The sequence below is a fragment of the Solea solea genome, chromosome 21 (assembly GCF_958295425.1).
Source record: "Solea solea chromosome 21, fSolSol10.1, whole genome shotgun sequence".
Classification (NCBI taxonomy): Eukaryota; Metazoa; Chordata; class Actinopteri; order Pleuronectiformes; family Soleidae; genus Solea; species Solea solea.
The window spans coordinates 11244342-11257917 of NC_081154.1; the positions used below are offsets into that span (position 1 = coordinate 11244342).

A 13576-nucleotide genomic window follows, 5' to 3' on the forward strand; every position below is an offset into this window, starting at 1 on the left:
AGGTGGGGGAGGTTCCGACACAGACTAGAATTTGCACTATCAATACAATGTGGCTTGCCACAACAGCCAAGTGCAGTGTGGATGTGGGTGTGGATCTACGCGGAGACGCACACGGCACCATAACAGTTCATTTCAGGAGTGGATGGTGGAGTTGTGTGAATACACCAAGCAAGGCAACAAATTAACAAGGCAATACAAAAGATGGATCAATAATGTCTTCCAATTTTTATTGCTTTATTTCCATCCTATCCTTGTGCACTAGCCATGACAAGCTCCTCCGAAATCCATCAATTCATTGTACAGCAGTAAATGATACTACAGAGGAAAGATTGACATTTATTCAATACAGTAAATGGAGGGTTATTATTACGGCTACAACGATTAATCGATTATTAATGGATTATTAAATGAATCAACTGTTTTGATCGATTCAAGTTTTTTAATAATTTAAACAAGCGCTCTAGTTTTTAAGCTTCTAAAATGTGAATTTTTGCTGGTATCTTTACATATAATGAAGAAAACTGAATAATCTTGGTTTGTGAACAAACAAGACATTATTTTGAGGTCATTTTATGGCCCAAATGATTAGTCAATTAATCGGAAAAACAATCCGTTTTTTTTTAAGAATTATAAAAATGATTTTAAGCTGCAGCCCTAGCCATTATACATCACCCAGAAGTTAAAACTCTCCATAGACACAATGATTGAATAAGGTATTCCAACTGCTGAAAAAAATGAGACTCTTGTTTATATGCATACTTTTAAATAAGCCTAGGCAATGATGAATGCAGATGTATACAGTGAGATGAAAGATGGGGCAGTAAAGATGTCACACAATGCCAGGACAATAACACCTTCTACTGTACGTCCCTTATGTTAACACTACAAATATGAATTGCTTCATAATATTGATTTTACAAGATTCCTATATCTATAGGATGAGGTTAAATTCATTAGAATATCTCCAGTTATGTAACCCATGCACATTGGCAGAAATAGTACTGTATGATAATATAAGGCAATATTGAAAAAATGTAAATTATATACAGCATATTGTGTTTCTTTCCAAAGCAGATCACATACAAACCAATACATAGAGTCAGTGTGAGTGTGTGTGTGCTATCGTACCTCTTGCAGACAGCTTCTTAGTGTTGATGATTTTTGCAGCATACTCCTGTCCTGATGACTTCTTTACACACCTACGCACCACTGAAAAAGCTCCCCTAAGAAGAAAGAACATCAACAACCAATAATCAATTCCATTTCACATGCGCAAGCTTGCTTGCTTTCTCTCTCTCTCTCCCTCCTACAAACACACACAGACTATGACATTTGAAACTGCATCCACACGTGTGGCAGGGGTTTGTTTGTATATGCTAACAAACTTGCTCCCTCTCACACTCACACACACACACACACACTTAGCAGTCATTTCTATCACAGCATCAGTGTATACAACATGAAAACATGAGCAACAATACCCAAGATGAGCAACAATGTAACAAGCTTCTCCAACATGAGTGCTGCTGATATCAGTTCAGGTTTTGGATTATAAATGAAGAGCCACATCGTTTGCTAATCTATGACCGGCACACAATACGATGTAACCTACTGCTCTGAATGAAATTACATTTCCAACAACCCTCACAAAGAATGAATGGGCTTCATTGCGATCGACAATAGGCAACATTTAATGCACTCACTAGGTAACAATGTGCTTTTATGAAGCTACTCCAGCAAAAAGGAAGTGCATAACACGTTATAAAACAACCCCCCCTTTGATGATTTTCATTCTGACCTGAATCCACACACTATATTTTCAAGCTACCAGCTTCAGAGGTGACCGTTTTTCAGCATAACAGAAAAAAAGGGTAATTGTGCTAATGATTGTCATGGTGCTAATGATCACCACCTGCAGCATGACCCTCCACAGTTTTCCTGAAAGAAGAAGGCTGTTTGTTACTGCTCTTGATCACACATGGAGGGTTGCTGCTACTTCAGAGCTGCACTCTGTTCCTTCCACTCAGTTCTTAGTTTCAATTATTTACCAGTAGACGATAGGTGACAGGTGACAGAAGTGCAACCCAGTGCGGCTGACGTTAATAACCTATGACAGAGCAAAATGCATTAACAAGCGGATAGAGGCTGAGAGGCAAGTGGTCAGTCTAGATGAGGCTCGGGAGGAGGGTGTGTAGGTGTGCAAGCCATGGCACAATTGCTGTCATTTAAAACGCAGATATTGGAAATGGCAGCTGGAAATTAAGCGCGGTGTACCTTTATTGAGTCAGTGTCGCCTTGCTACTGTTGCTTTGGGTCTAACCACTGACCAAGAATATCAGATGCTGCTGCAACTGATGATGATGTTGATGATGAAACAGGGAAGGTAGTGGCCCAGTTTTCTTGCCGTCATCAAAGTACCGATAAAAATACGCCATTACCACTCGCACAGTAGACGCAAAAATCTACCTCTGAAACTGTCACTGCTTCTCTGATCACACAACGACAAAATGCATATTATTAATAACGTCATGATTTGGACAGCTGCTGTGCGGGGCGTATGATTCTTACATTTGCAAACATATAAATCAACACATCCTGGACCCAATAACCACCTTAAAGAGTGGTCCAGCGGTAAGTAACGTTATTCAACACGGTTACACAAATCATCTGCAGCTGCTCGGGGTGGGTGGGGGGGTTGGGGGGTGGAGTGATCGGCCTTGTTAGCTGCCGACCACAGCCTCTGCTCTGACAAGGCAGCCCGCACGGAGCTGTCAGAGCCGTGGGCCGGTGAAAATGTCACAGAGCAGCGTCTGCAGCGTCTCCCGGGGCCCCGCGGATGAATCCACCAGACCAGAAAAAACACCGGCTAGCGAAAACACAAAGGGGCTAACAGCTCGTAATGCACCAGGCTTTGTGTTTTACATTCATCACCATTAGCGACTAAAAGACGCGACGCTAGCGGGCTAACTCGGCTAGTTTATCAATATCAGCATGGCAGCTCGCTGGGTAGTGACTGAGCGTCAGTGCGCTGATCTGTTAATGCGGTGGAGCTAGTCAGACGACAGCAGCGGTTATTTATCCACACTGCTCCACTGCAACAAACACCAGCCAAAATCCACTGACACAACCATTGCAACAATCAGCATGACTCGCGTGTAAGCTATGTTGGTTAGCTTTCCGCAGCTAGCGGGCTAGGCAGAAATAATGTGAGGCGAGGTTGCGGGGGTGGGGGACGAAACGACAAGACAAACACGATGCACACTGTTATAACGTTACGGCTGCTGCTTACTTCCCGAGCTCCTCGTACAACTGGTACTCGTCGGTAAACCTGGTGGAAGTAGCGGGGGTTGCCATGGTCAGAGACGTGAGAGGGCGAGCCCGAGCCTTGGTGTACGACGGCGGCTGGCTCTCGTACGGGGTCCGGGAGGAGGGTAACCTAGCCTCCACTACACTGGAACACCTTTCTGACAGGCAGGGAAGGCTGAAGAGGAGAGAAGCGAGCAGAGACGGAAAGGGAGGGGCTGGGGAGAGGAGGAGGAGTGATGATGATATTGGTGTGTGTGTGTGGTAAAGGGGAGGAATTCTCGCGAGAATGGACTCCTACAGCACGAGAACAAGGCCTCTGGTTCAAGAAGTGACAGAATTGTCTTGGGTCCATTATGAAAATGTCCTGCCACAATTGTCTTGACCAAACATAATGGCGATTCACGATATTATTGTGAAAATATGTTTTATTTATTGTGTGTGTCTTTTAATAAAAAAAAGGTGAATGGGCGGGCTATGTGCAAGTTTTCTGCGGAATCATGGACTGATTGTTCCCAGTGTTACAAAAACATTGTACAATACAAAAAACCTTATTATAGTAATGTTGCAAAAATATTACCTTACTAAAAATGTTCCCATAACATGCTAATAAAGTGACAAAAATGTACATAGGTTATCAAAAAATCTTACTTTTCAAGTCTCTCAAGTGAAATATTTACGGATTATCCATTTCCGATTATGCCAGTGAAGGAAATCCACCTTGATCTATCCGCTGTGAGTACTTTTCACGTGGTGCACGAGAATATGATATACCATACCATCGCATGAATAGATTATATAAAGCTTATTGTAAAGAGGCAGTAGACATATAGATAGACGTATTATAAATAGGCATATTGTTGAAAGGCAAACAGTCCCTGGATGGTGCATATTCCTGGCTTAAAAATAGCTTTGTAATCCAGTTACTGTTTCTTCTCCCATCTGTTCCCTGGCCAAAAAAGCAGTAAAACATCACAGCAGCATTTTACTGCACTGTTTGGGATACACCCAACCCTGGGTCACACCTTACTGCAGCAGAAAGGCCAACTGTGACACACACACACACACACAGCATAAGACTATGTAAACGCACATACAGAATACACCATGGATCAGTATTGATTCATGCAGATCTTGCTCTCAGTAGAGCAGGCCTTTTCTGAGCCCCTGATTTTGCATTTGCATTCCAGAGCATGTGCATGTATGTATGTGTATAAGAGAGCTGGGGATTGGTAGAGAGGAGCAGTGTGGCTGCAGTATCAGGTTCCCACACACCGACAAGCATGCATCTATGTTTTTCCACAGTGTGAGGACTGTTAGCTTGCCGGCGCTAAAAGATGGTGTCACACAAATCCAGAGTGCCTCAATAAATGTTTAATGTGGCATGAGTGGGAGGCCATCAGAGGACAGGCAGTGGGGCTGGAGGGAGCCATAGAGCTTGAGAGTTAGTTAGAGGTCTTGTGTGTGTGTGTGTGCTCAGCACTACTGCACACAAGACACGGTCCGTCGTCGAAACGAAGCACGAGCAAAATGGTGATTTCACTTGAAAATCTTTACGTGTGGTTGTCAGTGTGGGAACACAAAGCTGAAACACTGAAAAGTTCAAATATTATGAGGCCGTACTGTATCTGCAAGGGCAGCCAGTGAGATGTGTGACGGAGAGCAAGGAAAGGAGGCCAGCATGTGTGTGTATGTGTGTGTGTGTGTGTGTGTGTATGTGGAAGACAAACAAGCGCTGCAACGTAGGCTACTGGCCCTCTCCTGCCCTCCTTTTTGCTGTGCGCTAACCCTGCTGCCTCTCCTCCTCTTCCTCCACCTCCTCAGCCTCCACAGAAGTTATATAATGGTGAACTCCTCAGCCTTTGTTATCTCACACCAACCACACACTATGCCTTGCCCACTTGATGAGAGACAGAGAAGCAGAGGAGGGAAGAGGAGTGAGAGCACAGGAGGCTGAGGAAAAGAGAAAGTGGAGCGGTTTCGGCAGAAACTGTCAAGAAAAGAGAGAAAGTCTGCGTGTGATTTTCCATTCTATACATTATTGTCATTATTGGAGTATTATCACAGTTGGACATGTTGATCTTGGGCCTGGGTGGCTGTGCACCGTTCACCTTACAAGTGTGTGTTACATTTCAGACTCGCCCTCTCCACTCCAGCTGGTTTTGACTTCACAACGACAGGAGAAAGAAGTCAAATCCTTCCCCTCTTGACTTTGCAATGGAAAACGCACTCAAAGAGAGCAGCTACTCACACGTTCCTATGCCACCCTGCTGTGAGGAACACTCTCAGCACCTCTAAATTATCCAGTAGTATCAGCGATGAAGAAAACCCTATCTAGCGTTCAGTCAATCCCCCTTTATGTACACAGCCAGTTGAAGCTTGCAGGAATACACCCACTCAGGATTTGTGCACAAATGTATGTGATTCAAAGCCCCTTTGGAGTCAGACTGTCTTGGTAAGTGAAGCTCTGTTTGCATCCAGAATGGACTAATTGTGCAATCAGAGCTACACTAGCTGTCATACACTAGCGAGGCATGACTTTTCATTTGCACTGAATGAGGGGGGTTAAGCCATCTGTTACATCACAAATGAGAGGGTGGAAGGGGCCAAGAGCTGAGTCATGGCAGTCCCGCTCCTCACTGTTCTGCAGGAACAGTCTTGAATGAGGGGCAAAGTGAATGAGTGACGCGACATCTCGTTTCAGCATCACCGTCGTGATGTCCCGGAGCATTGAGCCACTGCCCCCCAACTGCTCAGCATGTCAGTCATCGCTGTCGCCAACGGCAGCATCTGAAAGAAGAAATGGCAAGGTTTCAGACATCGCAGCAAAATCAGGAGGTAACATTTACTCAGAGTTTAGTCATCAACTCCTCTTGAGATTTGGGTAAACACACACACACACTTCATGAAACACCGGGGCCTCACATTTAGGTAACAAAATCATATTTGTGGGCACAGATTCTCCTTCATACTCGGAAACAAAGCTACAATTAATCAGACGAGCACAAGCCAGTCGCCACACATCAGTTTTAGTTCCAGAACCTCTGGGCTCCTGGGGTTTGTGGGCTACGGCGTGTGGTTTATTCCTTTTTCTGCACTTCACATGTTTGACTTGTGATGTGGGCATTGTAGTGCAGTGCACATCTCATCCCACAAGAGGTCAGTAAAGGGTGAGCATTGGGTGTCATTTTTCTCGAACCTCCCACAGAGTGACACAAAATACAGCCACTGTTAATGTTTGTAATGTTTCTGAACAAGGAATTAAGGAGGAAAGAAAAACAATTAATCAATTAACAGTCAATTATTCATTAGCTGTAACAGTAAAATCATCAATAGGAGATATTTTATAAAACAGAATATGATATTTGAATACTGTGGCCCCAACATTAATGCCATATACACACGTATGTACATACATACATATTTACAGTATGATTTACAGTATGATGCACTTCGGAGAACCATGTTTATTTATATTGCTGGGATTTAGAATAACTTAGGTCTGATCCAACTTTGAAATATTGTTTATAAACATTAAAAAAAAAACTAATTCAAAGCTTGTCCTGCGCATGGAGGCAATAAAAACAGCCCATCACAAAATGGACTTTGCCTCCACCATCTGTCCAAGTGGCAAAACTGCAGCATGGACGACAAGAGGAAGAAATGAGCTTGTTCATGCTGCAAAAAAATAAAAAATAAATAAAAAATGATGAAATGAAACGTATGATGATTATGGGGGCGGGACTAGATAAGCTTTTGCTTCTCCCGCTTTCCCTTTCGTTTATGTGTATTGTGTGAACTGCACTGCTGTGTGATGAGTGACCTAAATGTCATGACCGAAATAAACATATAAAAAAATACATTTATTATAAGACTGTCACTAGAATGACGATCAATGGGGACACACTCTGATAACAGTAACACTTTATGTGCCATTTAATAACGGTTTTGTGATTGTATTGTTTGCATTTGAAACCTAAATACTAATACAAACCTTCCCAAATGCTGCTGGTGCCACATACTGTAAATGGTTATTTACTGGTAACACAGGTGTTTACAGACCTGCATGGAACACAAAATGAACAGGAACACAAACAGCACTGTCTGTATCCTTACAGGCAGGTGAATTATTATTATTATGATTATAATGATAATGGAAAGGAGAAAGAAGATGGACAGTGGCAGCAAACAGTTGGAGCATGCTGTGTTCTCCTTTCTGATCCACACTGAAATTCAAAAGGGTTTCAATTAGGAATATTGGTGTTTTACAATCTTTTGCCACTTCACTGTTTTCTTTGTGGTGAAAAAAAACCCTTTTTTCTTTAATAATCAGGTGAAAAATGTAAAAAAAATCAAAACAAATCTCAGTTTTAGATTGAATCTACAAATGCACTTGGACAAAAAGTGTTTGAAATGAATGCAACAAATGTAAAGGAACACAACGACACTGTTCATTTTTCTCTCAAAAATAACAAGATCATACAGTTTTGACAGCTGCAGTTCATACCACGACGTGTTTGTGCCCTGCGCAGCAAACAGGAAGTACCTCCTTCCGGTTTTGGCACTATCACACAGTGGGGGGGAAAGGAAAGAAAAGGTTCCTCGTAAAAGTACACTGTAGTCACGAGCAGCCACTTTCAGTGTGTGAAATCAGTCATTACTCAAGCGTCTGCCGACGCAGGTATGTGTTTCCTTATTACTTTTCTGTGTCTGTGACTGAAAGTATGATGTTCTCCCTCTCATTTCCACTGCTCAGGTGGGGGCTGCTGGTGAGGAGCATGGGTTGACCAAAACCTTGTGAAGAAGAATGGAGCGAACGAGTGATGCCGATAAAACAGACGTGATCTCTCAAGGTAAGGATGTCAATTTTCCAAAAGATGAGATCTGATGAGAGTGAAGAATACTGTATGTAGTAATAAGTAGAATGTCTTTGCTTCATTCATCGCACACTACATTTACACGTTTGTGGAACACAGTGTTGACGTTTAACGGTGTGGTCAGTTCCCCGTCTTCAGGCTCTGGTGGAACATTCGCATCCCACGATCACAGCTCACAATGGAAGCAACGTGGTCGCTCCCGTCATCTATGGTTCTAATGCTGGCAACATAAACATCAATGTCACCTCAGTTTGTCATGGTAGGTACAGTACAGTATATATATACATATATATATATATATAGTAAAGTCTAAATGACTGGTTCCCAAAGACTGGGTTGGGAGCGACAGATTGGTCACAGGAGATTTATTTTGGCTCCTCCGCAACCTTTATGGTTTAAATAACATGCATAAAATGAAGTTGTAATAAATTTACCAAACATCTCTTGGGAATGTATTTGTTTAGAAATTTGAAATTATATTTAATTGTTACAGATGAGGCTGTAAATGAGTACTGGTCTGAATGGTAACACGGGTTTTGACTCTGCTACTCTTTCCTCCTGTTTTGCAGAGTGCAAGGCTTCATCAAAAGATGCACGGAACCATGACAGCTGTGCATCTCCGCAGCCGGAAAGTGAGCATTTCAAACAAGCCCACTACCCCATAACGTAAGAATCACACATGCTGATAAGAGCGCCTCGGTTTCCAACTAAGTTCAATTCCGCTTTTTCCTCCTTCAGACACGACGGTTCCAGAATGTCAGATGAAACTCAAAGCTACCCTGGTGAGGAATTTCAGCCACCTGGTTGAGGCGGACACAACCGAGGCAAAGAGGATATCTCTGGACAAAATCTACACGGAGCTCTACATCACAGAGGGAGGGAGCGCTGAAGTCAATCAGGAGCATGAAGTGAGACAGATTGAGGCGACATCCAGGATACACGTGCTGCAGGAAAAATCCGTCCACTGCAATCAACTCTTTGCTCCCCTGCCGGGACGAAGCCACCAGGTGAGAACAGTGATGACGAGGGGAGTAGCCGGCATTGGGAAAACAGTTGCCACGAAAAAATTTACTCTGGATTGGGCCAAGGAGAGAGCAAACACCGACCTGGACTTTGTATTCCCGCTCTCTTTCCGAGAGCTGAATCTGATGAGGAAGAAAAATTACAACCTAGTGGCGCTTCTTGAAGACTTATTCCCTGACACGAAAGATACAGGAATCTTCACTCATGGTAAGAACAAGATGCTCTTCATCCTGGACGGTCTGGACGAGAGCCGTCTTTCTTTGGACTTCAGCAGATGTGAAATAATGCCCGATGTCACGCAGCCAGCCGGAATTGCCGTGCTCCTGGTTAACCTCGTCCGGGGAAGACTTCTTCCTTCGAGTCTTGTTTGGATAACTTCTCGGCCAGCAGCTTCCAGTCAGATCCCCGCGGAGTTCATTGATCTCGTGACTGAGGTCCGCGGGTTCAACAACCAGCAGAAGGATGAGTATTTCCGGAAGAAAATTGATGACCAGAGCTTAGCAAACAGAGTAATCATGCATGTGAAGTCCTGCAGGAGTCTTCACATCATGTGCCACATACCCGTCTTCTGCTGGATGGCGGCGAGAGTTCTTGAGAAGACGTTGGCAACAGCAGACACTAAAGACTCGCCGAGGACGCTCACAAAAATGTACATACAATTCTTGTCGTTGTATGTGGAGAGCACAAAGAAGAGGTTGCCGGGAAGAAGAGAGTCCAATGCCGACCGCATCCGAACTAACCTCATCTCACTGGGTCAACTGGCCTTCAAAGAACTTGAGAAGGGCCACTTGATCTTCTATGAGAAAGATCTGGCAAGCCATGGCATAGCGGTCTCACAGGCTTCCATGTTCTCAGGACTTTACACACAGATCTTCAGTGAAGAGCTGACGCTGGGTGAGCAGATGTTCTGCTTTGTGCATCTGAGCATCCAGGAGTTCTTCGCCGCATTGTACGTCTTCCTGACGTTCAACAATGAAAACATCAACGTCCTGGTGAAGAAGCCGTCTGTTCCGAGACGTCTGTTTTCCAGAGACCCTTCAGAGCTCATCCTGTGCAAAGAAGCGGTGGAGAAGGCACTTCGATGTGAAAATGGTCACTTCGACATCTTCCTGCGCTTCCTTCTGGGCCTGTCTCTCGAGTCAAACCAAACTCTGCTGAAATATCTAATGACCAGCAACAGAACAAACAAAAGGACAAGGACAGAGATCATTAAACACATCAAGGAGAGGATACAGTCATGTCCATCATCGGAGAGATGCCTCAATCTCTTTCACTGCCTGAATGAGCTGAACGACCGCTCCCTTGTGGAGGAGATCCAGAACTACCTGAGTTCAGACAGTCTCAGAGAAGCCAAACTCTCACCCGCGCAGTGGTCCACCCTGGTCTTTGTGTTGTTGACGTCAGAGGAAGAACTGAGTGTGTTTGACCTGAGCAAATACACTCGCTCTGACGAGGGACTTGTGAGGCTACTGCCTGTCGTTAAAACAGCCCAAGTGGCAAAGTAAGTGTTTATCTCAAAAGCAGATATTGCTCCTGAACGAATGAGTCAAGAAATTTGATGAAAAATGCAACTGTTGGAGAATTAATATTTCACACCGGTGCCTTACAGTACAACAAGAGGGTCACCAGTCCATCACAGGGACACATATAGAGACAAACTCTCACACCTACAGTCAAATTAGAGTGTCCAATTGATCTAATCCCCACATTGAATGTGACTGTGGAGAGTTTCTGCAAACTGTTCTTCTCTCATAATGTTTTTTTCTTTTGTTCTATTGCAGTCTGAAAGCATGTAAACTGACTGTGACCTGCTGTGAACCGCTTGCATCTTGCATCAGTTCGTCCCACATCCGAGAGCTGGACTTGAGCAACAACAACCTGACTGACTCAGGAATGAGGCTGCTGTCCAGTGGACTGAAGAACAGCAAATTGGAGACACTAAGGTCAGAATCCAAAACAATACCCCCCCCAACAGCCAATGAAGGTCGGATAACTATTGTTTGCATTTTCTGTGTGTGTGTTTTTTTCTCTGTTCATGTAGACTGAGGAGCTGCAGGATGACAGAGCACAGCTCCAAAGCCGTGACTGAAATGCTCAGCTCTGCTTCCTGCCGGCTGAAGGTGCTGGACCTCGCCGACAATGACCTTCAGGATGACGGTGTTACGAGGATTTCCATCGGACTGGGGAGTCCTCTCTGCAAACTGGAAATACTCAAGTGAGTGCCCCGGAGTGAAATTCCATTCCAGATGAATTATTTAAAAGCAATATACAGTACGGAGCCAAACATGCAAACTCACTCGCCCCGCCGTCATGACCTTGCTGTGGAGATGAGATGTCTTTGTGTCCTCTCTCCAAGTGTCGCCCTGTGCAGAGTGACAGAAATAGGCTGCACTTTCCTGGCGTCGGCCTTGAACTCATCTTGTCTGAGGGAGCTGGACATGAGCTACAACCACCCGGGTACCTTTGGCCTGCAGCTGCTGTCTGCTCTGAAAGATGACCCACACTGCAGCCTGCAGAATCTCAGGTACCCGCGCTGCTCAAAAATGAATGAATGAATAAATAAACGGAATTAATTATTTACCCGAATGATCTTTTCACAGATAAAATGTCATATGTGTTGGGTGATACTTTTATAGTACGGTACAGTGTGACAATATACACTACACTACATGTCATTTAGCAGACGCTTTTATCCAAAGCGACTTACAATGGAATTGAGTACAAGGGGTGGAATCGAACTTGCGACCAGGATGTCTTTCGCACACAGGGTAGGGTCTTAACCACTGAGCCACTCCACCCCACTCCACAATATGAAATAGGGACGCAATATTAAGTAGTAATAGTTTGGCCGTCACAGTGGAAAATGTGCATGGGACATAAGGGAGACTAAATATTAAGTTTATAATATGGAAAGTGTACATTGTCATTCACAAGCATTTGTGTCAGTGTGACGGTAGATTACGGTAATTATCATTTCAAAGCTTTCACCTGAATATTACATAAATACAGTGGTTTCAGTGTAATGTTACTTCCTTATTGCCGCACTATTACCATGTGGGAAACTGCACGAGACGGTACTACTATGACATTACGACAACATTACCCAACATTAACATAACCTCCACAACATTACCTAAAGTGAGATTAGCCACTATAAGTATAATTTTTCTGTAATATCAGCATTAAAACAGTTATGTTACATCGATACTGTACTTCTGTTACCAAGCTGCTCCTCTCATCTGCCTGATTTGATGAGAATGAAACATTAGAAAGAAAAAAACGATGTATTTGCAGCATCAATCTGACTTTCATATATAAATTGACAAGCAAAAAATTATAAAATGTGATTATGTTTTAGTGTTGAAGAGTGTGGTGAATCCAGGATTGAGCCAGGCCCAAAGAAATGTGAGTAACCAGAGTTTTGTACTTGCGCTGCTTAACATACAGTATTCACAGAGCAATAATTAGTAATAACTGGGTTTCATCAGACACCAGGAAACTCACCCTGGACCCAGACACCGCACACAAAGACCTTTCTCTCTCCGAGGGAAACACCAAAGCAAAGCGTTGGATGGCACAGCCTTATCCCGATCACCCAGACAGGTTTGATTACTGGAGACAGGTGTTGTGTGACGAGGGACTGACAGGACGGTGCTACTGGGAGGCAGAATGGTGTGGCAGAGCTTTCATAGGAGTTGCCTACAGAAGGATGAACAGGAAGGGAGAGGGTCACGACAGCTGGTTAGGCCGAAACGACTCCTCCTGGGGCCTGAACTGCGCTCAGGGCAGTTACAGGACTTTGCACGGAGACACAAACACTGCGTTAACTGTCCCCATCAGCTCCAATAAAGTGGGGGTGCTTCTGGACTGGTCAGAGGGGACGCTGTCCTTCTACCAGGTCTCCAGTGGCTCACTCAGCCTCCTCCACACCTTTCACACGGCCTTTACAGAGCCCGTTTACCCAGGGTTTCAGCTTGGATGGGTGGACTCTACAATCCACCTGTGCTAAAGAATAACCCCCAGGACAGTGAACCACTGCACAATCCTACTGTTCCTGCTCTTTTGCTCATCATCAAAGTAACATGAGGGCACATTTACTCTTATTCTTTATCTGTGTGAAGACGGAAATGTGAAATACACTGTTTAAAAAGGAAAGAAAGACTTACTTCTCAGTGTTTTGAGTCCAGAACTTGGTGGATGTTACATTATTTTGTTATCAAAGAACTTTACAATTTATACCAGTAATGCAAAAAGGGTTTCTCACTCTTCTATAATAATATGGACGCAATTGGCGCAGCAATATAATAAAAATGTGTTTTGATAAAACATGTGTGAATGTAAATTAAGGTTTCCTTCAGTGAAGACGAAAGAGC

General features: G+C 43.8%; 2 protein-coding genes across 16 annotated transcripts in view; one reads left to right on the forward strand and one right to left on the reverse strand.

Moving 5' to 3' along the window:
* Window positions 1-3505, reverse strand: part of LOC131448728 (calcium/calmodulin-dependent protein kinase type II subunit gamma) — a 35780-nt gene extending 32275 nt beyond the window's left edge. For 6 of the 15 annotated variants that reach the window (XM_058621439.1, XM_058621434.1, XM_058621436.1 and 3 more), the window contains exons 1-2: window positions 3290-3505; window positions 1129-1223 (exon numbers count right to left, since the gene is read on the reverse strand). In XM_058621439.1, coding sequence (XP_058477422.1) covers window positions 1129-1223; window positions 3290-3354 — 160 coding nt within the window. In that variant the 5' untranslated portion in view covers window positions 3355-3505. The remainder of the gene's footprint in view (window positions 1-1128; window positions 1224-3289) is intronic. The other 9 variants (XM_058621447.1, XM_058621444.1, XM_058621438.1 and 6 more) reach the window with 2 other exon arrangements.
* A 4413-nt stretch (window positions 3506-7918) lies between these two features.
* LOC131448319 (NLR family CARD domain-containing protein 3-like) lies at window positions 7919-13509 on the forward strand. Its single transcript, XM_058620658.1, has 10 exons — window positions 7919-7984; window positions 8060-8156; window positions 8305-8439; window positions 8750-8812; window positions 8919-10704; window positions 10985-11146; window positions 11245-11418; window positions 11560-11727; window positions 12562-12608; window positions 12692-13509. The coding sequence occupies exons 2-10, from the start codon at window positions 8111-8113 to the stop codon at window positions 13210-13212; spliced, it is 3102 nt and encodes a 1033-aa protein (XP_058476641.1). The 5' UTR covers window positions 7919-7984; window positions 8060-8110; the 3' UTR covers window positions 13213-13509.
* The last annotated feature ends 67 nt before the right edge of the window (window positions 13510-13576 follow it).